Source organism: Mycetomoellerius zeteki, unplaced genomic scaffold (assembly GCF_001594055.1).
Source record: "Mycetomoellerius zeteki isolate Tzet28-1 unplaced genomic scaffold, Tzet1.0 scaffold98, whole genome shotgun sequence".
In the NCBI taxonomy this organism is placed as follows: Eukaryota; Metazoa; Arthropoda; class Insecta; order Hymenoptera; family Formicidae; genus Mycetomoellerius; species Mycetomoellerius zeteki.
The window spans coordinates 47366-61328 of NW_017258021.1; the positions used below are offsets into that span (position 1 = coordinate 47366).

Consider the following 13963-nt stretch of genomic DNA (forward strand, 5'->3'; position numbering starts at 1 on the left):
TATTGTACATCGTATGTATATCGTATAGTTGTTAACATCGTTAGTGCCTTTAATGTGTTCCGAATGTTCTATCGAGTTTCGATATAAAAAAACGATACTACAATAAAGAAAGAAAGACAAGAATCACGTTTATCGTTTAGCGCATCTAATATCTGGTGAGCTGGTTCATCAGTCACACCATCGAGCCTCTAGTATACACGCCTTTTGGTTGTATATGCATTTTAATTTAAATATACACGATAAAGAACCACTTAGCGACTTACTCAATTTATCAAGTGAGGAAGCGTTCATTTATCCGTTTATTCGCTTTATCTACTGGCATTTTTCGACCGCCACGAAGAGCGATGTCACGTCGCGTGGATAATCGCGTCGAGTCCTTGCTGTGATATGCATACGTTTACGCAAATGCGAATCTTAGGTATATGTACTTGCGTGCGTGCATACGTGCGTGAGAGAGTGAGTGAATGCATATGTACGCCGGGTGTGGTCCACCAGCTCGACTGCATTATGTTTATGTTGTTTACGACGTAAGGCGACCTCCGCAAGTATGTGGCCGGATCTCGCCGGCGGTCGTCGCGGCGAAATGCGTGGGTGTGGTTTCGCACATGGGGCTTCCACCGGCAGCGATTTTTCTGCGGGGATGATTTTATTGTCCGCGGACGCGTGCATCTTGTTGGAATTCTAAATGATCATCCCGTCGAGACGTAACACCAAGCGTCTGCGAAGGATTGGCGAAAGGAGAGGAGGAGGGGTGGCGACTTGACGATCCTCTTTGCGCAGACTTGAGAAATGTCGTCGATACACGATCGTGATCTTGTACACGATGATAAATAGCGATTAACTTAGTCTTGATAAGATGATGATAAGAATAGGAACAGCGTGTCTTCTCCAAAGAATCAAGAGGATGTTCCTTGAAATAATCTTTTACTGATAGAAAAAAATAGATGCATTGCAAATTTTTGAGTTATTAAAAAGGAAATTTAAACTTTAAGATATATTTAAAAAAAATTCTTTTATCATTCTTATAATACAGAATAAAAAATATTAATGTTCGATCGCGCGCTATTTGCTTATAAAAAATATTCATAATTAATTTCGAGTAAAGTTAAAGAAAAATTCTAATTTGAAGATTAAAAATTGAAGTATTAATTTTCATGCTTGAAGTTTATGAAATGAAAGAAGAGATAGCATCAAGTTGAAGGAAAAATGAGAAATAATCAGTTTCTGACGAGAAGTGTTGTTTCTTTAAAATATATTTCTCTTACCGAATATTACATTGAGCGAAGAAGGATAATTTATATGCACAAGTAATTTCTCTTTCGACATTTGGAATCGTCGAACTTCGCAGACATACACTCCAGACCAAAAGTTTGGAAAAACTTTTTACAAATTGATATTTTTGAAGTTACTCAAATATCCAACAATTCATTTTTTCACAATAATTCTTCAAATAACAGTTATTAGATCTAAAGATTTATTGTCAGAAAAACACATCGTTATGGATATATATATTTCAATGAGTAATCCTAAAAATATTTTAAAAAGTATTTCCGAACTTTTGGTCTGGAGTGTACATAATTACGTTGCGTATCATTACAATAATTTCACAACGACGAGATCATAAATTTCTACATATTGTTGCAACTAAAAAAAAACAAGAGAGAGAGAGAGAGAGAGAGGGGAAGGGAGAAAAGGAAGAGTCCCGTCGGTCGGTGCGTTACTTTGAAGTCACGCTGAATCGCGAAGGGTTAAGGAAATAAGAAGTGTCTTGACCTACGTTGTGCAGCACGGAGGAGAGTAGCGCGGAGCAAGCGCGAGTAATCGAGTATTTCTGCTGACCGTGTTCACGACTATTATTGTCTCTCGTCCCCTTCGCCCTCGATGGGGTATGCGATCTCCTTCTCCCCTTATCCTCCGTCGCCGTTTTCTTTTTCCTCGCCGTCCTCTTCGTCTTCTCGGCCTTCGGTGCTCGCGCCGACATGCGGGAGCCTATTCCCTGATTCCACGCTTTCGCGGACTATCCTCGCCTACGGATACCAACGCCCCGGTATTTCTCACCCACGTGATGCTGCTGTTGTCGCTGATAGCGGTAAATAGAGAACGAATCTTGCGGACGAGATCCACGCCCACGGAACGCGCTCTCGTCGCGTTCGCAAGATTCGCGCGGACGATGACCGGAAGCGAGAAGAACCATCTGAAAGGTCACGGCCCGCCGTTTACCTCGCCCGCGCTTGGAGTGGCTTGGACTCCCTCTCAAGACGTGTCTCGTTGGATTATCCCCGCAAAACGGTGCCCGCCGGGAGGAATGAGGAAGCGGAATGCTTAGATATTGACAAACAAACGCGTCGTGTGTCCCATGAGAATTCTGCACGGGACATTCTCAAGAGAGAGCCCAGCATCCGGGTTGGAAGACGCGGCGAGATTCCGTGGTTGAATCGACTCCGCGATCGCTCCCTTAAAAGCCAAGCATATAAGGAATCTCGCGCCGATATTAAAAGTTGACTCTAAATCGGTGATGTCGACGCGCACGTGCGCTTGGGCGTGAATTAAGTGCCGTCGTCCCCGTGGCTGTTTGAAATTCAGAATAATACGCAGGTAACTGACCATCGTATTATGGAAGTTGTATTTCCTGCTTATCGTAACGTTCCCCTATTTATATCGTGTTTGCGCGCTAGGCATAATGAAAAAATTTGCACGAGTACCAGTCCGTTGTGCCGAGATCGAACGCGATATTCCGCGGATACTATACCCGCCCACGTTTTCTTACATTCCGATTTTTCATTGTGATAATATAGCCGATGACCAGAAGAATGAGAAATTTCCTCCTCTACGCTCGGAATCGAGTTACTCGATTGCGAGATATGAATCTCATTAAGTAACGATTTCAGCGTTAGGAAAGCATCAATCAGAAAACAGAATTAATTTAAATTACATGCAAAGGATCTCGCGTTTTTCTTTTTTCAATCTTGTAATTATTAAGCGAGATATTTTTCTCTGGAATTCTAGAAATGGGGCTTTTATTCTCTTTTCATGCTGTACACTGAAAAAAAAAATTTGCAGATTTTAGATAAATATTTATCCCAATAGTACTAACGAAATATTTATTTATAGTAAATAAATATTTATTCAAAATAAAACAGTTATGTTTAAATCGAATAAATGTATGTTTACATTTAGTAAATATTTTGTTAGTACTATATATTGGAGTAAATATTTATTAAAAATTTGCAAATTTTTTTTCTGTGTAATATTGTTTTTTTTACAATTTTATCTCGATTTTCCGTTTTTAAAATTTTTGTTTTATGTTCATGAAGACTTACAATTAGTGAAGTCAAAATATTCATATTAATTTACTACTTTTTTATTCATTCATTTAAGACTAAATTTATTTTTACTTTTTAATTTTCTTAATTGAATTGTTTTATTTTAGCTTTATCCCTTTTTATTTGTTTGTATATCGAATTTGACTAATTATTAATATATAATATTTCAGAGATTATAATATATTTCCAAATTTTTTAAGAATATTACATTTTTTTATATATATTAATTAACTTTTTAAAACAATATTTTTAGTATTTCTTAAATAAATTTGTCATTCGCATAAATGTATTTTTCGAAACTTTAAGGCACTTTAAACTTTGAAAATTTGAAGCTTCAAATCTTCGAAATCAGTCCAAAGTAACAGCCCTATTTGAGAATCTATGCTGTTCTTAGAGAAACAAGATATATGCAAATGCTCGTAATGTCGGGTTTACATATCGCAGCGGTATTGATTCTCTGCGCCAACCCTTTATGTCATTATAATACTCGCTCGAGGCACGCGTGAATATCATATGTACACTGCGTGTACACGCGCGAGTCCGGGTCATCGCAATCGTCGGCACCGCCAAGGACGAGGGTCGTGTGATTTTATTGTGCCAGAGGAGGGATTCCTGGACGTCTGCGGTCTGCGGCGTGGAAAAAAAAGGGGGTAAAAAGGCCACGGCAGGCGAACAATTCCACCGAACACGAACGCGTCGCGGCCCTGATCAAGGCCAATTGAGAGTTTCTCGCGATTGAAAAATCGCAACTGCCGGCGATCGTCAGGCACAATCTCGTTTCTAATCGCGCGCATAAATCGCGATTCTACGAAGGAAGAAGCGAAACGTGCCGGGTCACGTTTTTCAGGCAAATTATCCGTAAGTAAGGATCTCAGATTTGCGCCTCTGATTTGCATTTTTGTAATAAAACTCGAATTCTCTTAAATATAAGTGGATTATTTTTGCTGATCTTCAACTGTATAAATCCGACAATATGAGATCCTAAAGGTCTGAGAATCTCTGACGAAGATCTGCATTTCGTATGTTAACGTGTCTGAAGAAGTGTCTGAAGAAGTTTGTGTGTCGCTTTAATTTCATTGTAGAGTAAGATAATACAATAATTTCGAACATAATGCAATTCTGAACGAAATAAGCTTTATTTATATCCAATTTTCTATATTCAAATTGGTTTTTTTTCTCTCTGATGATACCTTTGATATCTTTGATGAGATTAGGGTTACCGCAAATATAGGTGACTTGGGATAGTGCAGGTAACTTGGAACAGCATGTACTTTTATTAAATTTGTGGTATCCATCCACAAGTCAATTTAAAACTTAAACTTTCTTTAGAGACTCATGTGTGTGCGTGGATGGATACCACGATTGAATTTAACAAAAATACATGCTGTCCCAAGTTACCTGCACTGTTCCAAGTTACCTGCACTGTCCCAAGTCACCTACATTTACGGTGCTAAACTTGATCCTCGAAATTGGATTCAAACTTTATATTAGTCAAAATTGTACTATGTTCGAAATGGCACCACCTTACCTTATTATTATTAATTATACACACTTAAACATATTTATTGTATATAATTTATTGCAAGTATAATAAAGAATAATGGGCAGACGTCAGGAAGGCACTATATGCAAACCTTTTACGAACTTGTTGCTGATATAAATACGCGGTTTCTTAAATGTACGGTGCTCCACGGTAGAAGAAGCAATAAGAAGATCAACAAGTCAGGCTCTAGCCTCCTCCTCTGGCGCACCATCAAGAAAATTAAAGGCATGTTACTTGATCCTGTTCGCAAACTTATGACATGTATGAGTTTCGATTCGGTATGCGCTTTATTAAACGGCGCGCATTAAACCTAAGGAACAAGCTTCATCTCAAAAGCAAATACATACTCGCGCGTATTTATAAAACGAGGTACGAACGAGACAGCAGTTACCGAGAGCGGATCCTGATGTCCTTGACGTCGATCGACCATCGTAGCAATTATAATGATGACATTACACTAATAATGAGAACTCAAATCCTCTCGCTTGTAAATTAATGGAACTACTTTTCAAAAGATCTTTTAACAGAAATATCTCCCTGGACGGTGCAAGGGGAATTTGAAAGACTTCCCTGAACTACTTTTTACCTTAGGTTTCTGCATTTCTTTGAATTATCATGGATTAAGTAAAGAATTCATCGTAACCGGAACAAGGCTTTCGCGCAAGAACCTCATTAAAGTGCGTCACAGCATTGCAGATTAAGCGAGGTTGAGCGTAGCCTCCGGTAGCCCGGGCTTACATTACGGTCGAAGAAATTCCGTATCACCGTGATTGGGATCGTTGAACGACCTCGAGTAAGTCGAACCAGTTCGATCTGCCCGACGTTTTCGCTTCATTCAATTCTCGCTTCATTCTGACGACGCTTTAATTGTGGTATCGTGTAAAAGTTTCCGTGCCACACGTTATAAGAATAATTACAACCTGGGGATTCGTTGCAAAAGATTGGACATTTGCTCCTCCCCATTGTAATCAATCTCGAATCGAATGGGCTGTAGAGTCTTCTTTTAGAAATGAATAAACAGAAGAATGTACGAATCGAAAGACAAATAAATTAAAATTAAGATACAAAAATGCGAGGATGAAGATTAAATTTATTGATATTTTTGAATGATAAATCAAGTGTGCTTGTCAATTTGTTTATTATTTTACAATGAGACCTTGAGAAAGAAACGAGACACCTTCGTCGTTCATTTTCGCAAAAAGCAAGTCGACTTTTCTCACCTTTATGACACGTGCGAACGATATTACCATGCCAAAGGCATGATGGGGTTGTTGAGACCTTAGGATCGACTGATGCGATCCGGGATCGACGTATTCTGTCTCGGCGGATCCGCCTTGTCCTTCGGCGGTTCCTCAGGTTCCTGGTTCGAAGACATCCCGCACAGCTCGCGCCGCGTATATAAGTCAAAACCAGATCGCGAGTAAGGTGCACAGCCCGGACAGTCCTTCAGCCAGTAAGGAGGTCGGCAGAGACACCGAGCACGATGCAGGCCTTGGTAAGCACTGTCGATCCTTCCTTCAGTTTAGAAACCTCTTTATGAATTTTTCCATTTTGAGGAACTTCCTTTAATGAGGTTTCTTTAAGGAGGTTCCTTTAATATCTAAATGTTTAATTTTGTTTCTTTAAGCCCTAAAAGTAGACGTTTCAATATTGCGCATTATGTAGACCAGAAGAGAATTAGCTTATAACAAATTAGATATTTTGCATAATTAATATTAAAATTGCCAAAATGATCAAGACACATCGTTATAAATTTAAGTTAAATATAATTGTAATTTTTTAAAAATTATCTTTAAAAAATTATTCAAATTTATATAATAGTGCACTTTTTTAAGGTTTTCTGTAACTTCACTGAGAGAGAGAGAGAGAGAGAGAGAGAGAGAGAGAAGAGAGAGAGAGAGATGTCTGGTTGAAAACGAACGAATTATAACTTCTGATTATATTAATCAAAATTTCGATTATTTCAATTAGAATTCTAGTAGACTTAACCAGAAAATTTTTATTCGTTCGTTTCCAACAAGAATTCCAATTAATTCAACCAAACGTTTTTCTCAGTGCTGTTATAATATGTAAATCATTAAGAGACAAGAGAGAGAGAGAGAGTTGATAAGTTTTTATTTTTTTCTCTCCTTTATCCTTTAAAAAAATATGTAGTATATACTTAAATAATAGAAATTAATTGTCGATAGAGAGAGAGTTCCAATATTGAATATAACATATAATTTAACATATAAGGAAAACACTAATTTTTCGTTAAATAGCATTTGATTTATTTTTAGAAATCATGTTTTTACATCTGCATGCAGGAAAAATCGCAGAACGTATATAGATTTTTGTTAGACATTTTTCTGGCTTATTGTGCGTGACACTAAAAGTGAAGCATCAAAATCTTTATTACAGATGGCATCAAATTAAATAGCGGCGGTCCGAAGCGAATATCCGCGGGATCCGCGGGAGTGATATACGAGCGTTATAATTTATTTGCAAGAGTTGTTCTTGCGCGAGGCCTGCCGGCCTACTTGCTTTTTGCTGAGATATAAAAGCACGGAAAAATATACGTGTGTAAAATCCGCGGTACGAGAGCGCGACCACCGCGCGCGTTTTACGGCGATGGAGTCTTCGCCAAATGGCATTCTTATCCAACACCAACGTATAGGGATAGAATCCTGCTGTTTTTGCTGGCCTTTTGCAAGGTACTTCTGCCCGGCCTTGCGGGGTACAACGTTACAACTGTTTCACAACTTTTTGTACAACATTTATAGGTGGCTTAAATTGCCAGACATATTGCAAACACTGCAACATTTTCGAAGAATTCTCTTCTAAAGTTGTTCGTTTGAATGAACATGGAGATTTCAAATTTCAACCGTGGAATTAAACTGGAATTTTGAAATTTTCCGTCTGTGCAAATTTTCTTTTTGCAATACATTTTGTTTAGTAATTTTGTGCAATTTATCATTGAGTAGTACCTGTTTAATGCCACGTATTGTCTTTGTAACTGAGATTTAACTATTGACCTACAGAATATAAACAGTAACATTTTACATGGAAAGAATAGTTTTGCTGAAGTATCTAAAATTTTAATTAGATACAAATATGAAAGTAATTTTGTTAGACCATCAAAATAATTATATTGTACGTCTAAATTGATTGCTTGAATGTCAAAACATTTTGCAATTTATCATGTTTGAGATTTTTGAATTTTTGATTTTGAGAAAATTATCTTGATGGTTCAACAAAATTATTTCCAATCTGTATCTAGCTAAACTTTTAGTTATTTTAGTAAAATTGTTCTTTCTGTGCATCAATATGTTATATTTAGCAATCTTTAACAATTGTTATGTTATATTACATTTATATTGATGAATAGGAAATTATAATATGTAATGTTACTGTTAAATGTGTTCTGCAGGTGCACTCAATTATTTTAATTATAATTGTTTTAAGAAATTCTTAATTATCAACTCGTTTGTCTTATCTGTCTTATTTGTCTTATCTATGAATAAAACCTATGTTCTCATCTGATAGGCACTCGCCGATAAGTTGCGCTCGCATCGAGAAACGCAGAGAGTTTACAAGGAAAATACAGATTGAAGTTATCGATTCTTTTCTTCTTCTTGCGGCTCAACCGTAAAGAATTGCTTTCTATCACTTTTCTTCTTGTCGCGAACGGCCTGTCGTCACTTTTTAAAACTATATTAGACCGCAAAGAGTAGCTCATGCAAGTATAAATTCACTTTGTCTCACAAACGTTTGTTTTGTGATGTCCCCACGCTACTGATATCGGAGACGAAAAATTTATCGGATATTTCGTTACCAAGTATTCGCCGCGGTGAACGTGAGGGGTCTTCTCTTTCTCTTGTCCTCTGAGAGAACGAAATTCCCGACGCGGTAATTTTCGCGGTATTCTATACGAGAACATGTCCCAGGAACGTTCGCCAGTTAGTTGCGCGAGTAAATCCACTGACGCGACGATTGCATGCGAAATGAGTGTTCCGAGGGCGAGTGTACTCACGATTTGCATTTGTTACGAGATAAAGCGTACTCGACCGAATTTTCTGTGCCGTGGAACGAATGTGCATAATGCACGTATAATGTATCGTACACTTGCGTATTGCCGTATCTATTCCCCCCGACGAATCTGCGATATCGAGTAACGGGATATCATTCGTAGAATTGAACCGAGTCTTGGGAAGAGTTACCATATTCTAAATCATAAAAAAATGTATATGTGTACATTTGAAAAAAAAAATGATGATCTGGAGGCAGAATTTTTATGCGTTAAATGTATTTAATAAAATAAAATTTCTAGAACACATGATTTTTTTAACAATTCTTATTAAAGATGTATTATATAGATTTTCATAGTGTAATGAAAAAATTATGAAAAAATATAGATTATTTTAGAAATTTAAAAATAATACAAAAAATTTAGCGAAGATTCATCTGGATTAAACATTATTTTAATAAGTAGTAGGTATTTTTGAAATCTGTGCTCTAATAGAAATGTATGGAAATGTATTGTAAAATAATGATAAAAGTCTCGATTTTTTACACAAGTGTTTTAAATATTTGAGATGATTTACATAAAGTTATTACGTTGCAATACAGAGATTAGTTATTCTATAAATAAACAAAATGTTTATTTCTTCTAAATCTTAGTAACTAATCTCTGAATCGCAATGAAACTTTGCGTAAATAATTTTGAGTACTTAAAGTACTTATACAAAAAAATTGAAATTTTTGTCATTGTTCTTTTCAATTTTAATTTATAACAATAAAAATAATAACAAATAAGGTAAATAATCAATAAAAACGTGTTATTAAAAAAATATATTGTTATAAATACAACTTTCTTATACATTTATTTAAAGTTTATTTAAAGTATAAATGTTAACACATTTGTAAAAAAAAAAGATGTAATATATCCTTAATATAAATTTATAGATATAAATTGTTAATTAATGATCAGAAGTTTTTACCTCAAAAAGAGTACCCGTACTCTTAAAAGGGGATGGCTGGTAATTCTAACGGACGATCGTAAGGATATCGGGGCTCTATAAGCGAGCGGCGGGCGCATGCAATAAGTGCATCGATATAGAACACGTACAATTATCGCTTTGCAATTCTAGCTGGGTATGATCCATACGATAAAATATATAGAAGGTCTGTTCTTAGGTTTGTTCTTTAACTGAACTTCTTGTGTCGTTTATTTTTTCTCTTTTTTTCTCCAACGTGAAGAGAAAAAGAGAAAAGAGATGAACCGTGTAAGAAGCTCAGCTGAAAAGATCATAGATCTGTTCTTTTAAGTTAAACTTCTTGCATGGTTCATCTCTTTTCTCTTTTTATTTCCAAGGCGGAAGAAGTTCGGCTAAACAGGCTTAGAGCAAAAACCAACCGTAATCGCATGAACGTAAATCTCGATCGAGGAGACAGACGTTTCGGAAAATAGCTTAGTATTCATTCACAATACACGGACTAAGTTTGGCGTAAGGAGTAAGAGTAGAAATGTATGAATATGCATTGTAGTAATTTTTGGTACATTTGTAGCACTGGTTGACAATCTTATTGTGGATTAGTTGAGTATAAAGAATGGAGTAAAACAGATTTATTTTTACTATAAATAGAAATTAGACTAATAAATTAAAAAAAAAACAATCCTATTTTCGGTCGAAATAAATCTTGGTGCTTAATAATATTCATATGTAAATTTTTACAGATACATTTTCAGTTTCATTAACTGCGCCATCGATTCGGTTTGCCGGACTTGAAACGCAATCGCAAATTTAAGCTGAAATATTAATATCTTAAATTATATATTGATCGTCAATTTAATAATGATGCTAATAAGCATCTTAAGAACCTGTAAAGAATTTATTGCAAAATATTTTTGCGCCTACAGCTCCCTTACATAGGAAGTACGTTAGGTACTTTATTCTTACACCAAGCTTTCTCCGTATATTGTAAACGTAGACGGTGCGTGGTGAGAACTATCTTGGATGCTGGTTAGCTTCCGTATTCCCGAGGTGAGAGCCTATTGTTTGAACTCTGCAGATTCCAGTTTTCGCGATTCTTGGCGTGACGGCGGGCGTGCAGCTGACCCTGCTGCCCTATGCCTATCTGGTGGATCCGCTTCCGGTGTACCATCAGTCGCAGGACACGCGTGCGGGGGTGCACGCGTATAGCTACGCCGGCGGCCCATCCGCTAAGGAGGAAGTCCGGGGTCTCGACGGGGTCACGCGCGGCTCCTACAGCTACGTAGACGCGCACGGTATCCTGCAATCCGTCTTCTACGTTGCGGATGAGGGCGGTTTCCGCGTCGCGGCGACAAATCTTCCTACTGACGGTAATCTACCGCTCGAGACCAGCGAGGTCCTGTTAGCCAGGTACGCCCATCCGCAGGAACTCGTGAAGGCCGCCATCGAGGAGAAGAAGGGACACCTAGTGAGCCGCAGGAAGCGCAGTCTCGAAGCATTGGCCGATCAAGATCATCAGACAGAAAATCCGAGTTCCCAGGGAGATCAGGCCGATCGGGACTCGGCGGCGATTACCTCGCCGAAGAGTTCCCACGAGCTTCCAGCGCCGGAGGAAAAATCCGACAAAGGTCGGGCCAATCGCGACGCCGCGGGACCCATCGTCGCGCCTGTATACGGCCTGCTAGACTCGACTCTGAACTCGAGATTGACCGGCGCGGCGACTTCTCATCAGAGCCGCGTCGATGTTCACAATAACATTCGTTTGAAGGCCGTTCAACCCATCAAGACGATCGGAATCCCGTCGGGACCTACTGAGACGGTGATCCTTCCTAGTCAGGTACCTTTGGTGACCTCTCATCAGAGTCGCGTCCAGGTGCCGGAAAAACTCGTCAATGTAGAAACGATCGAGGTTCAGCCGCAGATAGCGGAGGGAGCTGCCGTCAAGTTGGAGCCGTTTTCGCTCGTTTCCGATCTTCCCGATTACAATGAAAATCGGATCCAGCTTCACAGAAATCTCGGATTGGAAGGCTCAAATCGCAAGAATGCCGTGAAGATCGACACGGTACAGCTGGCCATCGCCGCCGTACGTGCAGTTCCGGTTGCCAAAGAACCAGTTCCTGTCGTCGTCAATGAAGCAGTTCCGGTCATCGCCAAGCAGGCACTTCCGGTCCTTGTCAAGGAACCGGTTCCTGTCGTCGTCAAAGAGGCACTTCCAGTCGTCACTGCCGTCTCCAATCAGAACAGGATTCAGATCCATCGCAATACCAAACTCGAAGCTGTACCGATCGCGAGCGAACCGACCTTGTATTGGGCAACTTCCTATGCTCGACCGATTAGCACTTGGCCGATCTTAACACCCATCGCTCAATCCTCTCAGTATCGCCACCAGATACACTCGAACGAAAAGATTGAATTGCCAAAATAAAAATTCGGCCGTTTTGTTCATTGATATCGCGAGAATTTTCTTTGCGCGTTTATATTTATTTTCATTAGTAACTTTTAATGAATTTTTCGTAACATGATCGATATCTTGATTGATATCCTGATAAACAATATCATTTTTTAGTTTTGCTCTTTACGAAATAGACTAAAGTTTCTAAACATGTTATAGATACTTCAAAGATATTTCTTTAAACCAATTTGTATTCTTATTTTTTTTTTTTTTTTAAGTAAAAGTGGTTATTAAAAGTATTGAAATCGCAAAATTAATCATAACAAATATCTAGACTTTAAAGAGTCAAAAGAAAACGCGCGGATAAGTCACTTGCATCGTGCTTAAATAATTAGAATAAGACATTACCTTCAGCGAGAGTTCCATGAACGATTGATTGATGACAAGCTCGCTCATGGTAGCTCGCTTTTTGGACATCATTATTCGTCCCCGCCTTGCACTCATTTATCATGTAACGAGCATCTTACAAACCTGTATTAAATTATTGTACGATTATATGATAATATCTTCGTTCGATTCATTAAAAACACATCGTCAATCTTGTATGCTATAAATTATTACCTTTCTCTTGTATAAATTGTCACCTTTCTCCATAGATATTTGTAGCTTTCCATTAATATTAAAATTCAGATAATTCTCATTTGACGTCTTTTAATAACTTAGTTAAATACACGTTCCTTTTCATTCTGACGAGTGAGATTCAACTTGTGAGTTTTTATCTACAATCTGCATAAGCTCGAGACCGTGTGCTTTACTGAGTCTTGTTAACTCACATTAAAAGTGAGGTTTATGAATCTGTGTTGTTATGCGATAACTTTATTACTAAAGTAAGCAAGTAGTGACGTCATTATCTGAGTATAAAATACTCAGTATAACTTTAGATTCGGTACCACTTGTGCGAAAATGGAAAGCTATTATCGAAGGCGTAACCACTAGCTGAAATATTGTCCTACAGATTACATATGATTTCATCTGATTACAAATAATTTTTTCCACTATATATGTAGTAATTTGGTAAAATATACGATTTTATTTAATATTATACAATGATTTCTCGTGATTGCATATGTAATTATCGGATTATACATAAAAGTTTCATATGAATTTTATAATGATTTCGAAGAAAAACTCTGTCCCACGATTACATTAAATGGTTACCCCTTCGGCTATTATTGTAATATTGAGCTTAATCGAATCTTCGACGTTCGAATACGCTGCATAATGCCCAATAATGTCGATCCGGATGAGAATTTAAATTGACATATTCAACTGTCCTGCGAGAACAATGAGTGGATCTCCGACTTTGAAGGAATAATCGGCGCATTTATTCAAATCGCATCTTTAATTAGCCAGGTCGAATTCAATTCGTTCCCTTCGAACGTACGCGGAATTTACATCAATCTCTAATCCTGGGAGGGGGTGGGTATTCTTTTACGACCGGACAATTTGTCGTCGCCGCTTTATGCTCGATATGGAAATCGCGACCTTGACATCGGATTCTTACCGTCGCGAATATATTACGGCGTTAAAACTTTCATGCACGGATATCTCGTGTTCGTCGAGTAACGATGAGATTAACGGGAGAATATGCGCGAGCGAATCCAGCATGTGTCCCGTGCATTTACCCGCGTTCTTATGACGGAAATTTTTCTAAGTCGCGTATTCGCATGCC

The 13963-nt window shown here is 38.0% G+C and overlaps 1 protein-coding gene across 1 annotated transcript; it reads left to right on the forward strand.

Annotated features, from left to right (window-relative positions):
- Positions 1–6304: 6304 nt before the first annotated feature.
- Positions 6305–12402, forward strand: LOC108730889 (cuticular protein 92F). Its single transcript, XM_018460835.1, has 2 exons — positions 6305–6361; positions 10918–12402. The coding sequence occupies exons 1-2, from the start codon at positions 6350–6352 to the stop codon at positions 12262–12264; spliced, it is 1359 nt and encodes a 452-aa protein (XP_018316337.1). The 5' UTR covers positions 6305–6349; the 3' UTR covers positions 12265–12402.
- The last annotated feature ends 1561 nt before the right edge of the window (positions 12403–13963 follow it).